Source organism: Pteropus vampyrus, unplaced genomic scaffold (assembly GCF_000151845.1).
Source record: "Pteropus vampyrus isolate Shadow unplaced genomic scaffold, Pvam_2.0 Scaffold1000000514, whole genome shotgun sequence".
Taxonomy (NCBI): Eukaryota; Metazoa; Chordata; class Mammalia; order Chiroptera; family Pteropodidae; genus Pteropus; species Pteropus vampyrus.
The window spans coordinates 62,864-82,172 of record NW_011914916.1 but is presented as its reverse complement, the minus strand read 5'-3'; the positions used below and the strand labels follow the sequence as shown (position 1 = coordinate 82,172).

The following is a 19,309-nucleotide window of genomic DNA, read 5'->3' as shown; positions in this document are numbered from 1 at the left end:
GTTCTAAATAAAATTAAGGTTGTCACTATATGTTTCTTTCTCTGGTTTTCTACTCCTCAGATCCAGGTCAAAAGCAAAGGGCGGATTCTGTAAATGTTAATGAGATTAACTGAATAACAGTTCACTATTTCCTCTCCTAATTAAGAATCAAGATGTTTCAGGAGATTGGGCGAGGACTTTTTTGAACTGATGATTGTAAACCAAAAGATTTAAAACCACTGAGATTTACTCACATGTTCCTTTATAATTTGCATTTTTTCATGTACATGATCTAATTCGGACTGAGGAGTTGAGTAACCAAGGGAACTTTACAATTTAAAGCAGACATCTACGGTATTTTTTCTGGAAGGGGTTAATTATAGCCTTTGCCACTCCAGGTCCTGGGGCACAGGGAATAAGGGGGCAAGCAACACAATCCCGAAATTGGTAACGGTTGAGTTTGTGGTTTTCTCTCCTTTTACTCTAAGGACCCTTTGCCCATTTAGCAATGCTGCATCTTCCAAGGCCCTAAGCAAATCTAATTTTGTAGTGTTAATCAAGGCATTTCTTTGTGGACATTTAAGGGCCTTAAAATTGGGAAGAGAGTTCCCATGGGGCTGTAAGTCACACAGGCTATGCAATTAGACAGTAAATAACATGTATTGATAATGATTCTACAATGAACAGCGGCTGTGGAAGATACAGAGAAATAAATATAAGCTCTGATCCTCGCTCTTAAGGAACTTTCAGTCTAGTTGAAACAGACACAGGCATATAGTAATAAGATGCTGAAAATGAAACTCCCCCAATGAATAATATAGACAATAAAGGTCTTAGGCGTTTGGAAGTGGGAGGAATCACTTCTATAGTGAGACTCAGGGTGGCTTCAGAGAGTTGTGTCTTCCTGCACACCACCAAGACCTTGAAACAAAACTGGGATGCTGCGCTGTTTGAACAGGTGGACCCCAAGCAAGGTAATGGTAGTGTTGATAAGGATTTCATATAGAAAGATTAATGCAAAGCAAAAGGGCCAGGTCAGAAAGAGACAAGATTTATGGAGAACATTCTTAGCTAGAACACAAGAACTACTTGGTTTTACCTCAGGAAATATGACTCGGCACAGTTGGGGTGGCATTTTGAAATAAACAAACAGAAAAAAAACCAGTTCAGCCAAAATCAGGGAACACAAACTGGATCCCTGGTTCTTAAAAAATTATGGAACAGAAATATTTCCATTTGTTCTCCTGCAATTAGTAAGGAGAACAGAGTATTTTCTATTTTAGCTCTCACTGCATCTATAATTTAGAACCAGACAGGAACAGTGGCAGAAGTGCTGGGTTTTCATAAATTCTTGTCTTGGGCATCAGGGAACTGAATTAGACGATGCCATTTGGGACTGACTTATTTAAGAGTACGATCGATCATCCTATCTTCTTTTTTGTGCTTCATTTTTGTGTACGTGTAGGAGGGATGAGGGTGGCTACTATTTGTCTGTTGTATTCTAGTGATCCAGCAAAGGCAAGTAATCATTACTATATTGCAGCACCTAAATATAAAAAGCAAATATTAACAAAACCAAAGGAAAAATAGACAGCAATACAAAAATAGTAAGGGCCTTCAATACCCCACTTTGAATAATAGATAGACTATTCACCCGAAATCAATATGGAGACAGAAGTCTTATATAACACTATAGATTAAATGGGCCTAAAAAAGATGTATATACCATTCCATGCAAAAGCAGAACATACATCCTTCTCAAGTGTACACACACCATTCTCCATGATAGATCATATATTGGGCCACAAAACAAGTCTTAACAAATTTATCAAGCACCTTTTCTTACCACAGCTGTGTAAAACTAGAAATCAAAAACAGAAGGAAAGCTGGAAAATGCACAAATACATGAAAATTAAACAACATATTCCTGAACAACCAATGTGTCAAAAAAATGAAGCAAAAGCAAAATAAAAATCTTTACAAAAAGAAAGTAGAAACATCACTAACCAAAACTTATTAAATGCAGCAAATGCAATTCAAAGATGAAAGTTTATAGCTCTAAATCCTACATTAAGAAAAAAGACCTAAGTAATGTCAGAATCGTGGAGGCATAAGTTCTTCCTCTTTTCTCTCCTTTTTTGAACAACAACTCATTAGCTATCAATAACCAAAGAAAAGTGCCTGCCACACCTTACACCAAGGGACCTGAGAGGATTCTTGCACACTTGTTCATCAGAAAATAAACAAGACTTCGGGATGGGCTGAGGAGCCAAGGGAATCGATGCCCGGCCCCGCTCCCACTTGCTGTGATGGGCGGTAGAGGAGGAGACGGGAAGGTGGGCCCCTGGCTTGTGCAAACCTGAGCAGATACCCACGGGCGAGAGAAAATTTGTACAAGTCCAGCCTGCCTGAGGGGAGAATCCAGCAAACCATAGGGATATTTGGCGGGGATTGAGAAGATTGGAAACAGAGCAAAGGGAGAAACTTGGCAGAGCCACATCCACCCCAGGGAAACATTGTAGGAGGCTAAACTGGTGGCCGCAGAAGAGGTGGAAAGCTTCTTCAGAAGAGGTGGAAAGTGCAAGTGGTGATGACGGCCGCACTACCAGGTTGCCAGTGGAGAAACCTGTTTCTCTCTCGCAGCACCTGGATTTATGAGGAGGGACCTTCATGGCTGGGGGAAGAGAGGTGAAAGAGACGGAAGCAGATAAAAATATATAGTAAAGAATGTGGTTCCTGATGTTCACTTCAGGTCTTCCACAGGAAGTCTGCCCACAAGCCTCTGGGAGTGCCCCACTCAAGGATCTCCCCACTTGACCCAGTGGAACCCCCATGTGCTAAACCTGACCTCCCGCTACTTGTGAGTGCACTGTACCGCATAAATAAGAACAAGCTCCAGTAGACAGGGAGTGTGCTAGGAAAAGTGCAAGGTCCCTGGGCAAAGGAAAAAGCACAAGCTGGAGCTATAGTGCCACCTTCCGGACTACAAGTGAAAGTTTCTAAACTTTCAACCTGCTAAATTCTAAGAACAAAAAAAGACATAAAAGCTTAGTTAAGGAAGTATATGCTACTAAATGTGAATGCAGAAGCACTCTGCTGAAAACACTATAAAAAAAATCAAGGAAATATGGTATAAAAACTGATAATTCTTCAGCAACCAAACTCAAAGTCACAGAATATTGTGATCGAAATGATAAAGAATTCAAAACATTTGTTATGAAGCAATTAAATAAGCTACCAAAAAAAAGAAGTCAGAAAGGAAATTTACTGAACTCGGAAATAAAATGGATGAACAGAAGGAGTTCTTTACCAAAAAGAATAAAATTATAAAAAAGAACCAAACAGATATTCTGGAGCTGAAGAATTCAGTAAATGAAAAGAGTGCAATAGAGAGCATCTGTATCAGGGAGGACCAGATGGAAGACAGAATAACTTGGAGGACAGGAATATATAAGTAATGACTTTATGAGAAAGAGAGAGAAGCAAGGTTTTAAAAGAGTGAAGAAAGGCTATGAGAGCTCTTAGATTTGACCAGAAGACAAATATTGGAATTAATTGAGGTTCTAGAAAGAGAAGAGAGGGTGAAGACAACTTCACTGCATTACAGAGTGGGTATCATGTTCATTCACCGAAGTGACGCTGAACACATACATGTTGCAAGTAGTTGGTTAAAAACTTTTTTATAAATGTGTTTGCAAACACTTTACTGTGCATGCATTACAGAGTGATATTACTTTAAATTACGGAAATAACATGTAAAGAACGAATCCTGCAAGTAGCTCTTAAAAACGACTCTAAAAAAATGTTCTTAAACAATTCACTACATGCGTTACAGAGTGGGTATCACCTCCATTTCTGGAAATAACACCGCCGAACACATCTTGCAAGTAGCTTATTCAACATCGTTATTAAATGTGTTCTTAAAAACTTCACGGCATGCATTAAAAATGGATGTCACTTCCAGTCACTGAAATAACACTTGTTCACGTCATCTCATAAGTTGCTTGTTTAAAACAACTTCATAACAGTTGTTCTTAAACATGTCATGCCATACATTATGTCACTGAAATAAAACTGTGCTGAATGCATGTCCAAGCAGCTTGGTAGACACATCTTTATAATAAGTTTTAAAATCACTACATGCATTACAGATTGGGTATCACTTTCACTCTCCAAATAACACTCTTCTAAATGCAATTGCCAATTACCTTGTTAGAAACGTCTTTATAAATGTGTTCTTCAACGTATCACTACATACATTAAAGAATGAGTATAAGTTCCAGTGAAAAAAGCAACACTGTGCTTAACTCCTCTTTCAATTAGCTTGTTACATCTTTATTAAATAAATTCTTGAAAACTTCACTACGTGCATTATAGAGTGGGTGTCACTTCCATGCACTAAAATAATACTGCTGAATGCATCTTGCAAGTAGTTTGTAGGAACATCATTATAATAACTATTTGAATCACTTCACTACCTTCATTAAGAGTGGGTATCACCTTAATTTGCTGAAAATTTCTGTCTCGTATGCATACTACAAGTAACCTGATCAAAACAGTTTTTATAAAAAGTATTCTTAAACACTTCACTACATGCATTACAGAATGTCTATTATACCAAGTCACTAAAATAACTGTGCTGAACGCATTGTAAGGTAGATTGTTAGAAACATATGAAATGTGTGGGTTTTTTTTTTAATTCACTATGTGCATTACAGAGAGGTATCACTTTCATTCACTGAAACAGCTATGTGCTGAACCCATCATCCAAGTAGATCGTTAGAAACATCTTTTAAGATGCGTTATTAAACAACCTTACTACACGTAATACTTGCACTTCCTGAAATAACACTATGCTGAACGCTACTTGCCATTAGCTTGTTAGAAACATCTACATTAAATGTGTTCTTAAGCACTTCACTATCTGCATTACAGAGTGGGTATCTGTTCCATTCACTGAAGTAACACTCTCTTGAATTCATCTTGCAAGTATATTTTTAAAAACATCTTTATTAAACGCCTGCTTAACACATTACTACATGTATTAAAGGGTAGGCATCACTTCCATTCATTAAAATAACACCATTTCAAATGTATGTTTCAAGTAGCTTTTGAGCAGCGTTTTAATTAAATGTGTTCTGAAACTTGTCCCTGGTGCTTCCTCCTCTGCCATTTTCTGTGACATCACTCCTATGTCTTAAAACTATAGCTAGATCTTCTAAGAGTACTATGACAAGCACTGAGTCATATAAAACTGTCTACAGTATTTATCAATATTTATCAAAATTCATTAACACAGTTGAAGGTCATAATAGTGTTTAAGCTAACAAACTCAACTAACTAATAAGCACATTTTGTGACACTTTAAAAAAGCCAAAAGAACCGAACAGATATTGGGCTTAATTTATTTTTGTTCTATAAAATAAGCGTGATCCATTATTGTCTATAATGCCTACATCCTTGTGTGCAAGAGATTAGTATGAGCTTCACCTACTTCCTCACATACTAACTTGATGACACAACCCCTGTAACTGTGGTAAATGTTCAAAGCTCTCTGGGATTGTTGTTATTCCATCATTTTAGCATCATTTGCACTTTTCTCACATAGGGATAAGATTGAAAGCTGAATCCATGTAAAATAAGTAGGTGATGATCAGTAATGATACATCATTTTTAATATGCCATAGCTAGATAACTATCTTGTAGAAGCATCTGGATTCAGGCATGGCAGAACTGTCTGAAATGATATGCTACATTTGTTGGGGTCAAGAAATAAAGTTCTCATACAGTTTTGTACAGTGGCAAATGACTAATTTTGTGAAAGACACATTAAATTTTTTCTTAAGAAAACATTTTTCAAAGTTTATACAAAAACATACTAAGTATCTGATCTTGAAACATTGTTAACCTCTTCACTAAAATTGGCACAAGAAAAATCTTGCTGTGATTCATAGACTTGCATACACAGAGAACTTCTCTTAGTCATCCCAACGAGGATATTGGAGCATATGCTTCATTTGTTCAAATCTTTTTTCTCAATCTCTCATCCCGACTTCAGCCGGCACGTATTCCGACGTTTTTATAGAAAAATGTTGTATTCCAAGACAATTTCCACAGCATCATTAACAAATAATGTATTAGAAAGAAACGAATTTTATAGGCAACTAAAATGCTCCTTTAAACACACACACAAAATTTTTATCTTAACCTAAAATGTATCCCATGTATTTCTACCTTGGCAGAAAAAAATATATATGCAATATTAAGGCAGAAAAATAGCTTTAATTTCATGAGGTTCTCACCAGTAAGGCTGTCTATGGGTGAGGAATCTGAGCACAGCTAGTGAGGCATCCAGACCCCATTCTCTATCTCCACTTATCACAGTGAGTATCTGTTTAATTCAATGATGCACTTAAGAGATCATGAGTTGCCTCCTGCTATTTAGACTCAAATAGTATGCTTCTGAGTTTTCACTTTTTAAATGGCTTTTCTATTTTTCCTCTGTCAGGCATCACGTGTGCCTGTTTTTGTTTCCCTTCTCTTTAGCTGGGGCTGGAAAATCAAATGGCTGAACTTAAAATAATTATTTTTTAAATAAATAAAAATAAAGTTATCCTAGTAATACTTTTTTTACATTTATTTTGCCCACCAGACCAAAATATTTCTTCATTTAGTATCTTCATTGATCATGTGGTATGATTTTTTAGGTTTCTGGAAAGGCAAACAAACTCCTGCCATTACCATATCGACAGTGCTTTAAGACACAAAAGGTAAAAACTTCAACATATTTGAATAAGTTGCTTTTCAGCTCAGCAACAGATTAATACCAATGTTTAGACTGCAGAGAGTATCAAAAAAAGGTAATGTGTACTTGTACTGCCAAATATTTTTCTGTTACTACCCAATTCTCTAGTATCTCCTAATGATGCGTAGTTCCCTCAGAAGGCATCCTTATTGCCAACTTTAAAGTGACCATGCTGTCATCTTCAAAGGAAAACAGGAATGTTATGGTCACCATCTACCTTAAGTCACTGTCACCCACCAATCGGCAGGCATATATTCCTACCTTTTTATAGAAAAATGTTGTATTCCAAGACATTTTCCACAGCATCATTAACAAATAAGGTATTGTAAAGAAACCAATTTTATAGGCAACTGAAATACTCCTTTAAACGCAAAACATCTTCTGACATATTGAAAACAGCTCCTGGCCCCCTTGTGGGGTTATAGAGAAATGAGTTGAAAAACTGCTTTTTGAATCGTTTGGCTCATTAACGACACATTTCCAGAGTGTACGCAGGTATTTAGTGGTTCAAGGATAAAGTACTGGATTAAGTCTGGATTTACTTCTAGTTATCTGTCAATGACTCCCTGGATCTCTTAATGCCTCCGTTTCTCCATTCTCTAGTTTCTTTTTTCATTTGTACCTGAAGTTCCTGGGGGGAAAAGGTATTATAAAAAGTACAGCCAACATGCATGAAGAAAAATTATGAGAAATTATAAAAAAAATGTGGCCTTTAAAAATGAAGAACTCCTATGTATAAATTGTTCTGATCAAAAGTGTTAATGCCTGTATGTTTGTAAAAAATATATACACAAACATGAACCTGGCTTGGTTGCCGTCCCATTGAGAGCCTCAAAAAGTTGAATAAAAATTCCATTTGAAAACCTTATGTCGTTTTATGGGTGCCGTGGGTCTGGTTTATGACTCTAATCCAGGAGTCAGCATTGACACCTGAGCGCCCAAGGACAGCCAAAGTGAACCTTCTCTGCAGTCCAATTTCTGTTCTCAACTCTGGTGCATTTATTCTATTCCGTATAGGAAAAGCCGTGTACCGATTTGTGCTGTCTGTCAATCAGTTGATATTTCTTAAATACAGATGCCATTCTCTGTGGAAAAGAATAAATAGCTGTTAATAGTTTATTAAGCACGTGAGTCTAATTCTCAGGCATGTTTAGCTCAAGGGTCGGCTCTTCTTTGCTGGGGAAACAAATCAGCCCTTCAGAACCTTATTAAAGGCTCCCGTTTGAGCGAAACGTCCTCTAGTGCGGAATTTCCCGCTGATGGCTGATCCGCTAACACGCCAGGCCTTCGATCCCCTCGTCCCCTCGTCGGACCCCAGACCCTCTGAAGTCTGGGCTGCAGGAGAGTGCGGGCAGTCTCGAGATCGCCCAAGCTGATCGCTGCTTCCCGGTGACCACACGACAGGGTGCTGGTCGGCGATACGGGTCCAGGGCTAATATTGGGTGGCAGGTCTCCCAAACTCTGGCCTTGGGATCCCAGTCCCGACGCACGCCCTCGGCCCCCAGGGTCTCTCCTGCACTGTGAAAGGGGGACTCGCCAGCGATCGTGGGCTGTGGCGGGGAGGGGTGGTGGCAGGACGAGGAGCTTCAGGGGCTCGGGGAGGGGGCAAGCAGCGACTGAACCGAGGGGGTGGAGCTGAAGGTAAGGGGTGATCCTGGGGGCGACGGCGGCCTAGTTCTCGGCCTAGGTGGGGGTCGGCGGTGGATCCGTGGCGGGTGCGGGATGCGCTGGGAGGAGGAGGTAGCCGGAGGCCCCGGGTGGCCCCTGCTGCACAGAACCTGAGAGGGAGGGGAGGCCGTGGGCCGTGGAAGCCCGCTTTCCCCGGGAGTCACCGCGGCGATAGACCCAGGCGCCTCCGGCCTCATCCTCAGGCTTTGGGAGCAGAGCAGGCAACCTCGGCAGGTGAAGGGGACTGTCCCGGGCAAGGTAGGCGGAGCGGCACAGTCACCCCTCACCGGAGGAGGCGGGGCCTCAGGAAGGTGGGTGTGGCGAGGGCCGGGCGGCGAGGACGTCACTTAGGAAAAGATGATGGTCCTGAGCTAGGCGGAGATGAAACTAGGGAAGAGGCGTGTGGGAGGAGGGGCGAGTAGGACTGTGCCAAAGGGAGGGGTGGTAACGGGGGGACGGGGCTACGAGTGGTGAGATCCCGGGCGCGGTCAAGGGCCACAGGCGGGCGGCCGCTTCAGAACGGCGGACAGCGGACGGGCGGCGCTGTCCCGAGCACACCGTGTCGTCAAAGACAGTTTTCGGCACCTTCTAACGCAGTCTTTTCTGTTTGGGGAGGAATACAAGTCTTTTCAGCCTGTACAGGTGTCCTGTTGGGGCTGAGACGCTGGGCTATCTAACTACGGGCAGTAGCGGTTCACGCTGCCCGGATCGCGGGCGGAGGAGGCACGAGATGGGGCGGCGGCTCCGCGAGAGTCCGCTCAGATCCAGGGAAACGGGGAACATAGAGAGCCTGGAAAGCCTAATAGCGTGCTGGGAGAGGACCCGCGGTGTGGACACTGTGCACTGGAGGCGAAAGATGTCCACTGCAGGCGGAGTTCCTCTTGGCTCTTAGAACAGATTCACCGTTGGTTTCTTCCTGCTGGTAACAAAGATCCTAACATACTACATTCCCGGCATGGGCCTTACCTTCTAGTGTGGCTTAACATGCAAGGAGAGAGTAGGAGATGGTGCCGTTTTTCAGCTGGGGCCCAGACAGTACCTGTCAGGCCAACAGTTGTCTGGGAGTAATGAAATGATTACATGGAAAAGAACTGTTAGGCACAGCCTTTTCTGGACTCACACATCCCTTTCAAATTATTCAACCACTATTATCCTTTGTTTTGTCTTGTTTTGGTTTTGACAGTCACATTCTCCATACACGTGTCTCTTAACCTTTTCTTAAATGCATGATTCTGATGGACTCCTGGTTTAGATTTTCTTCTGAGCATAAACACAAGTCACCAAGCGTTTAAATAACCGAAGCTGAATACAGTTAAGAGTGAAACAGAACTGCCAGAGTTCTTTCCCCAGGTGGTGATCCGGCGCCTTCCTCCCAGCCTCACCAAGGAACAGCTGGAGGAGCAGCTCCACCCACTACCTGCACACGATTACTTTGAGTTCTTTACTGCGGATCTCAGGTGAGAAGCTGTTTACCAACCTTAAGAAGCCGAGATGTGTTGTCACTTGCCGGCAAATCGTAGGTAATAGAAGCCATCTCCATTTCCATCTTCTTTCCCACAGGTACCCAGAAATCAGTACAGACCTTTATTTCTGCAAGTATTTCTAAGGAGGCAGATCCTTAAATTTCTCTAAAATATATTTGAACTATGCCTCTACTAGCATCACCATATCTAAAAAGAAAAATAGACCAATTAACAACATATTACTTAATTTTTGTATTTGGGGTATCAGTAAACCTTATTTCTTACAGCATTGAAAAGTAAACTGTATTAAGATATAACAAAGAAAAGTGAATAAGTAATAGCTGTATATAATCTGATGAATTTTCCCAAGAGAACACATCCATGTGACTGGCACAAGATAAAGAAACAGAATATCTCACACCCTAGAAGCTCCCTTGTGCTCCCTTCCATCACTAACACCCAGACTCTACCCTGCCCTTCTCAAGTTGTATCATTTTCAATTTCCTTTTACAACTTTGTAGTTAGATGACTCTGACAAAAATTCTTATCTCCAAATCTCCCTTTCATTAACAAAGAGACACCAGAACTCAAGTTAGACCATTAACAGGTGACAGGTCAGCTGTGATTTAGTGATCTTTAGTATGTTTTTGTTATTTTTATTTTTATTATTATCCTTTTTGTCTTCAATATCATGAGTTCTCATTTGTGGTAGCCATATAAACTTTACTGTTGAATAAGTATATTTAAGTGAAAAATGTCAGTCCATTCAATGAAAATACCACAAACAGGTAAATAAAGAGATGATTAAAGAAAAATTTAGATCACTTCCAGATGACTAAGGTTTAGGAAAACTAGTACAGTTAAAGGGGGTCAGATGCTGGCCTCAGAGAGACTCAGACTGGAATCCCAGTCCTACCTTTTAACTGACTGCTCCCTCTGCAATGACCTAATTTCTCTGAGCCTCAGTGTTCTCATCTGTGAATAGGGTTGAAGTTCCTGCCAGTTAAGGAAATTGGTAGTTGTGAGATAGCAGAGAAAGATTTAGTTCTTCTGTAGACGCTGTAAAATGTGCTATAGTAAGTCATCTTAAAATACCTAAAAATGTTCTCTAAATCTCTAGTAAATAGTATTTTACAAGATGGCATTGTCTTCTACAAATGCATCATAACTAGCTTGCACTGCAGCCATGATGCATGATTAGGCATGACCTTTGAATAACCTTGCCTTTGGTTTTCAATTCTGAGTCCAGTTATTCTAGCTCTGGCTCTGTGCAGTAGAGAAAGTGATCTAAAGTGTCTTTACCACATCACTGAAAACATCTCAGTTAATGTTTTGTTTGTGCGCTTATTTGTTCGCTTTTGCTAAAGAATATCCAGAATGTTGTGATTTACTGAGAGATGATTCTCTGGCATAAAGGTTTTATCTGAATTAGTTTCCAGACAAAGAAAAAAATCGGCAAAATTAAAGAAGTCATGCATTTTAGTAACTATTTTCACTGTTATCTCTCATTTCAGTCTTTATCCTCATCTCTACTCAAGAGCATACATTAACTTTAGAAATCCTGGTGATATCCTTCTTTTTAGAGATCATATGATAGCTAGATCTTCATTGACAGTAAAGATTGGGTCACTGGCTTTTGAAACTCTTCATTACACTCTCTAAGTACATTAATCAAGTTTTGCTAGAATGTGATTTTTTATTTAGAAGTTTTATGATACTAATCTAAAATAATTTTGTAAATTTCGATTCTGTTACTGGGATTATGTCCTACGTAAAAATTAAAATTATATATAAATCAAAGTGTTCCAGCAATTCTACGTAAGAGTGACAACCTATATGTATTATCATTGGAGAGTGAAGTTTTTCATATCAATGCATTTTCTGGATAAGTGAATTTTACTTTATGTCCCAAAACTAAATTATTTTACCAATAGATGATAGAAATTTTATGAAGTATGTTATTCACTTATATCTGTCTTCCTCAACAGAGTATGCTTCGTAACTATATCATTTCTGGATGACGCCATTGGGAGGGGATTATAATAATAAACATCAATTTTGATCCTGTTAAACTCATTGTCTGCTGAGAATATTATTTACCTCTACACTACATACTTCCAATTCTCTGTATTTTGGAGGTTCTGCTTTTGATTTTTTTTCTTTTCCTCCTTTCCTGTCAGACAGAATGTCAGCTGTTGAGTTCACTTCTATCAAGTCTGTACACTTTTAACTGCATATTGTTTTGTATACACCCCTCACCAGACAAACTCTTCCCACTCCTCTCCGCCCCTTCCCCACTACTGATGTTTTCTTCTCCTCCAGTGAGGGTCACAAACTAGAAATGATGGTTAGGGAGTGACTAGGCTGAGGCCAAGAGATTTTTCCTATGTGTAAAAGCAAGTTTAATGCTTGAACTCTTTGACATTGGTGTCAAATGCTTACTTTTTCATTAATTCAATCAAGTGCCTTTTTCCTTTCCTTTTTAAAAATTGTAGTAAAATACACATAAGATAAATTTACCATCTTATTCATCTTTAGGTGTAGAATTCAGTAATGTTAAGTATATTCACATTGTTGTGCAACCGATATCCAGAACTCTTCTTACAAAACTGAAACTCTGTACTCATTACACAACTTCTTATTTCTCCCTCTCTCCAGCTCCTGGCAACCACTCTTTTACTTTCTGTTTGCGTCTTTGACTACTCTAGATAGCTTACAGAAGTGGAATCACACAGTACGTGTCTCTTTGTGACTGGCTTATTTCGCTTAACATAATGTCCTCAAGGATCACCGATGTTGTAGCATGTGTCTTCCGGATAAATGAGAGTTGCAATGTCATAGTCCCCTGCTCATTCCTGACAAGTCTAAAAAGATTACTCAGTGGGTTTAGTACCAAGGTAGAACGTTCCATTTGTTGATTAAGCATATAGCAGATTCTCTTAGTGATCATTTCTATCTGTATGTTCTCCTCCTCCCACCACATAACAACAAGTTTCTACTAACTTTTATTCTAAATGTTTCTACTTGAAGCAACTCTTACCTTAATATTATTTACACTCTTTGAAAACTCCTCTTTTAGCCAACTATCTCTTCTAAGCAAAGTAATTTCCTTGAACTCATATAACAGATTGATAATTGAATTAACCTTTTAAAATTAAAAAAATTTAAATGTACTAGGAAACCTAGTTAAAGATATTCCATAATACACTCTTTGGTTTGGAGAGATCTAGTTTATGAAGGTATAAATTGTATATGGTAAAATTCGCCATTCTAACACGTACAGTTTGATGTATTTACACATTCAAAATATGAGGAATCATTTCATTTAGTACATAATTGCCCTTCCTTTGTTTAAATGGGGAGTTTGACATGCTAAGGTTTCAGTTCCTTGAAAGTATAATTAAGTTATAGTTTAACAGTAACATTATCATTGCTATGCTCACTCCTTAACTAAGCTACATTATTTTTTAAAAAAGAGATATACTAGAATTTCATAATTTTTTTTTAAATTTGTTTCCGGTTAAAAGCCTCCAATATCCTGCAGTGGTATAATTTGCTCTGTTCCCGAAGATAGCCACGAAGAAGGTAAAGAAAAAGATGCCAAAACTGGAAGCGTTGAAAATGACGAGCCCTTTCAAAGGCTGGATTACAAAACTACCAAATTAAATACATCGATCAAAAATAATTTTTCCTCCTATATATGGGGAGGAGTGTATTTATTTTATTGTTTTCTTTTTAAATTCACAGATCTAGAATATAAGAAGTTTTTAGAAACTTACTGTGTAGAGGAAGAAAAAACTTCTGCCAATCTCAAAACTCTTCTGGAAGACATAGAGGCAAAGATAAGATAACACATTGGTTTGTTTTGCTCATTTCTACTCTTTATTTTATTGAGATATGTATTTATAGAGTATGTATTAATATCTTCTTTTCATGATTATCCTAAAAATTGACACTTACGACAGGCTTGGCAGAAATGTAGACTATTTCTTAGTTTTGAGAAAAGGATGGCATGATGGCAGGTTGGGAAAATATTCTGAGCATCTGTTGGTGGAGATCCCCTGCGTTATCGGTTAGTAGTTTGTTTCAAAACTATGATGAACGAATAGTGGCAAAGACATTTGAGTGCTCTCTGCCTGGCTGCAACAGGGAAACATTATATCTCAAATATGAAGTCAGTCATCTTTGCAAAACAGTCACAGAAATGAGATGCTTGCTTGGCTTAAGTGAGGTCATCTCGCTGCTGTTTACAAAATATCAAGCCACTGAGCAAACTAAACAAGTGAATGGATAAACCCAGCCAGAGCACAGAATCTGGTTTGAGTCAGGCCTTCAACCCTGCACCTGCAGTGGTATATTTGAAAACTGGTTATCTCTGAGTAGCAATCCCCAAAAACTCAAGACTAGATGTGAAACACCTTTTTCTGTCATCACCACTCTGATTGGAGCTCCCGAACATACATGTAGTGTCTCCCTTCCTGTCTGTGCCAGGCCTCCCCTCATGACCCAGTTCTCCTTGCTCACCCCTTCTACACCTCTCCTCCCCATGCCTACCTCCTGCTCACCAATTAAGAATTATAGGACAATACACTGTTTATAATTTATCTTATTTTTTTATTGGTCCATCTCTCTCTACATCAACTCTCTTCCACTTTTGTCTCCACACCCTCTCAGCAGAATTATATTTTTGTCCTTGTAGTCCCAGCACATAGTACATCGCTTGGACAAGTTTTAGTATTCGGTAAATATTTCTTGAGTAAATTAATAAGAAATATTCTTCATTAGTCTAATAATGAAGTTTTCTATTTTATAATAGCTGATTTAGCATGTGGTTCAAAGGATTTTTGATCACTCAATATTTATTAAGATGTGCTTAGGATGCATTTTCTCGCTTTTGTCCAGCACATATTGACTAGGTACCAACTCTGAGCCTGGGCATGGGGGCAGAACATGAACAGGATGCATGAGTGTACCTGTGTACCTGCCCTTCTAGTGGGGATGCCTGTGGTAAACACATGCAGAAATCGTCGAACTTCAAGCCAGAGCATTTCCATATGTGATAAGTGCCAAATGTAATGAAATAGGACTAATAGGAGAGAGAGAAAGACCCCTCTGAGCCAATATTTGAGCCAAGAACAGCTGTGCTGAGGGATGGAAGTAGAGGGAACTCCAACTGCAAGGGCTGGAAGCTGACACTTTGAGCTTGTAGAAGCAAGATGCACGCCTGTGCGGTTGGCACATGTTTGACAAGGAGCAGGCAGGTGCACAGGCAGGTGGGTACATCACATTGGGCTGGTGGGTAAGAGGTTTGGATTTTAATTAGTGGGACACCTAGAAACCATTGAGAGAGTACCATGGTCTGATTTATTTGCCCCATCCTTCTGGTTGCTCCATACATGATGGATTATGGATGTCAAGAGGAAAAGCTGGACTTCTATTTAGGAGGCTGTGGCTATAGTCCAGGGAAAGCTGCTTGAACAAGGCTGCGGAGTCAGCATATATTTTAGTGGTAGAATTAACAGGAGTGAATGATGAATTGGACGTGAGAGGTAAGGACACAAAAAGAATCAAGGCCTCCAGAGGTTTGACTTGAGCAGATCAGTGGATTGTAGCACCGTTACTGACCTGGGGAAGACTGAGGGACAAACAGTATCATCAGTAAATGGAGATTTCACTGTAGAACACCTTAAATTTAAGAAGAGCTAAAAGAAGAAGCAAATTAGAAATTATTAACAGAACTGCCTCTCACCCTCTCCGATTACTTCCCCATTTTGTTTTAAATGCCCTCAAATAGGATGGCTCAGGAAAATGGCAGGATTGTTCACCTTGGGCAGTTTCGAGACATCTTCTTGGTAGACACACACCTTCTAGCAGATTCCAGCCGCTCTCCTGACAAGGAGGGAAGACTCTCTTTTTTGCTCATTCTCAGGACCCTGTGCACAGTAGATGCATTATAATTATTTATTGAATGCATAAATTTGACTGAGTTTCCACTAGCTCAGGATGAGGCTCTAGAGCTTTGTTTCTGTGATTCTTTTTCCTGCCCATTTAAATATGCATCTTAATCAGGCAATTCATGGCCAATTGCCTCTTTTCTTTGATCTTGGCCTTCAGTGGATTTTTACGATAATGTCTAAATCAAGTCGAAGGAAGTTTCAGCAAGCTCAAAACATGGCAATCAAATTCATTTAATCAGCAGCAAGAAGAAAAAAGAATGAAAAAAAGTAAAGATAGCTTAAGGGACTTATGGGACACCATCGAGTAGACCAATATATGCATTATAGGGGTACCAGAAGGAGAAGAGAGAGGTAAAGGGACAGAAAGCTTATTCAAAAAAAATAATGCTAAACATTTGCCTAACCTGTAGAAAGAAACAGATACCCAGATCCATGAAGCCTATGAGTACCAAAGAGGATGAACCCAAAAAGACTCACGTTGAGACATATTATAATTAAATTCACAAAAAGTACAGACAGAATCTTAAAAGCAGCAAGAGAAATGTAAATTGTTATGTACAAGGGAATCCCCATAAGACTGTCAGTAGATTTTTCAGCAGACTTTTCTGCAGAATCTTTGCAGGACAGAAAGGAGTTGGATGATATATTCGACATGCTAGAGAAAGAAAAACTATCATCCAAGAATATTCTATCTGGTATAGAATTAAAGGAGAGAGAAAGCATTTTCCAAACTAAAGCTGAAGGAGTTCATGACCACGAGGCTAACTACAAGAAATGTTAATGAGAATTCTTCAAGCTGAGATAAATGACCACTAATTAGTAACAGGAAAACATATGAAAGTAAAAAAAACTCACTGGTAAAGGTAAACGTATAGTTAAATTCAGAAGTCTCTAATATTGTAGTAGGAGTGGGTAAATCACTTACAACTCTAGCATAAAAGTTAAAAGATGAAAGCATTAAAGTAACTATATAATAATTTGTCCATGGGTTTACACAATATAAAAATGTAAATGGTAAAATGTGTGAGGAGAAATTATAAAAATGTATAGCTTCTGTGTGCCTTGGAAGTTAGTTATCAGTTTAAAATAAACTGTTATAAGATGTTTTATGTAAGCCTCATGGTAACCACGAAGCAAAAACCTATAGTAGATACACAAAATATAAAAAGAATCAAAACAAATCATTATAGGAAATCATCAAATCGCAAAGGAAGAGAGCAAGAGAGGAAGAAAGAAACTTCAAAAGAGCCAGAAAACAATGAACAAAATGGCAACTATAAGTCCATATCTATTATAATTACTTTAAATGTAAATGAACTACATTCTCCAAGGAAAAGACATAAAGGCTGAATGGATAATAAACAAGACCCAACTTGTTGCTGCTCTAAAGAGACTCACTTCAACTTTAAGGGCACATACAGACTGAAAGTGAAGGAGTAGAAAAAGATATTCCGTGCAAATGAAAACAATAACAACAACAAAAGGGGTAGTGATATTTATATCAGACAAAGTAGACTTTAAGCCAAAACTGTAACAAGAGATAAAGAATGTCATTATATAATGTAAGGGGGTTCATTTATTCAGAGGACTTAATAATTATAAATCTTTATGCATCCAAAATCGGAGTACCTAAATATATAAAACAAATATTAACAGATATGAAGGGAGAAATAGTCAGCAATGAAATAATAGTAGGGGATTTCAGTACCCACTCTCAACAATAAATAGATCATCCAGACAAAATATCAATAAGGAAACTTTGGTCTTAAACTTCATATAGAGCAGATTGACTTAACGACATATACAGAACATGCCATCCAAAAGCAACAGAATACACATTCTCAAGTGCACATGGAACACTCTCCAAGAGATCATATGTTAGGGCACAAAACAAGTCTTAATAAATTTAATAAGACTGAAGTCATAGCAAGCATCTTTTCCAACCACAGTGATATAAAACTAGAAACAATTAGAAGAAAACTAGACAAATCACAAATATGTGGCTATTAAACAACATGATTCTGAACAATTACTATGTCAACGAATCCAAAGGGAAATTAAAAAATAATGTGACAAATGAAAATGGAAACACAGCATACCAAAATGTATGTAATACAGCAAAACCAGTTCTAAGAAGGAAGCTTACAGCGATAAATATCTATATTCAGGAAAAAGAAAAGATTTCAAATAAACAACCTAACTTTATATCTCAAGGAATTAGAAAAAGAAGGACAAACTAAGCCCAAAGTTAGAAGGGATGAAATTACAAAGGTCAGAGCAGAAATAAATGAAATAGAGACACAACTTGTCCAACAGCCCCTTCAGTTTCACAAGCTAAGGCAAGTACTGGGTATTCCTTCCTAGCAGCTCACTGGTTATGCCCCAACCACATTTCTCTGTAGTGAGTGAATTCTGCAAATGTAGAGGACCCAAGATGGAGAAGGTCATGAATTTCTTCATACTACACTATGAGAAAAGATTTTTAAATTTTTTTCTCTGTAATTGAATTCTCATTTCTGGGTCGGTCTTCTTAACTCCCATGAAAAAAGATATAATCATCTATACTTTAAGCAGATTTGCTTTCTATTCTATTCTTCCTATCTTTAAAATGAAGAAAATGGCAAAATTAAAGTGGAGAATTAAGTAGGTATTTGATCTATTTGATCTGTGTAATAGATTAGTAGTGAAAAAGAAAATTGAGAGGAAAAAGAATTTTATTTTCAGAATATTCAAAGTAACGAGGGTTGAAAAAAAAATTATCTTACTTAAATCTACCAGATAATTGCATTAACCCATTACTAATGGTGGTGAGTTATATAAGAATTCAGTTTAAATTTATTTTTTGATTTGTCACTTCAGTTAAGTTTAGTAAAATGCTGTCTGTCTTCTCTGTGTGAGCTTCTGTTGGGCTGCATTTTGGTGGAGAGCTAGCAGCTTCTTATAAGTAGTTATCCCTATCTTCTTTGCATCAAAAGGATGTTTATCCTGTAAAGCTCCAAATTTCTCCCAGAATTCTTCATTGCTACACATCTAAAAGAAAAATAATTACATAAGTAACCTTTTGAATCACAAAAGGGATGAAAGAGGTTTGGATCACTTTAAACATAAGCAGTCTACCCCATAAAAAGAATGGCATTTTTCAATGATAACAGCATTGTTAGTAGAATAATTTTAAATTATTATCACAGTAGAAACTTCAGTGTGCCAAATTGAGACCATTGTGCCCACATATTACATACAGTGTGCCTACCTGTGTTTACTCCTGTTACGCACTCATGGATTAGCCATTTCCTATATCATGAGGACCATAGTTTTCTGAACAAAGAAAAAAAAATGAAATGTGATATAACAGAGGATTCCTGTTCCACTTTGAGGCGTGAGAGCCAGTGTAGGTGATGCTGTTTGGACACCAAACTGCTGGCACTCCTAGGAGACCC

The 19,309-nt window shown here is 38.5% G+C and overlaps 2 protein-coding genes across 2 annotated transcripts in view; both read right to left on the bottom strand.

Annotated features, from left to right (window-relative positions):
• Positions 1–19,309, bottom strand: part of LOC105311126 (arylamine N-acetyltransferase 1-like) — a 149,580-nt gene that overhangs the window by 79,339 nt on the left and 50,932 nt on the right. The window lies entirely within an intron of this gene.
• LOC105311125 (F-box only protein 36-like) overlaps positions 18,701–19,309 on the bottom strand; it is a 28,467-nt gene continuing 27,858 nt past the window's right edge. Inside the window, exon 6 of the mRNA XM_023526944.1 lies at positions 18,701–18,902. Within this exon, the coding sequence (XP_023382712.1) occupies positions 18,738–18,902 (165 nt within the window). The 3' untranslated portion in view covers positions 18,701–18,737. The remainder of the gene's footprint in view (positions 18,903–19,309) is intronic.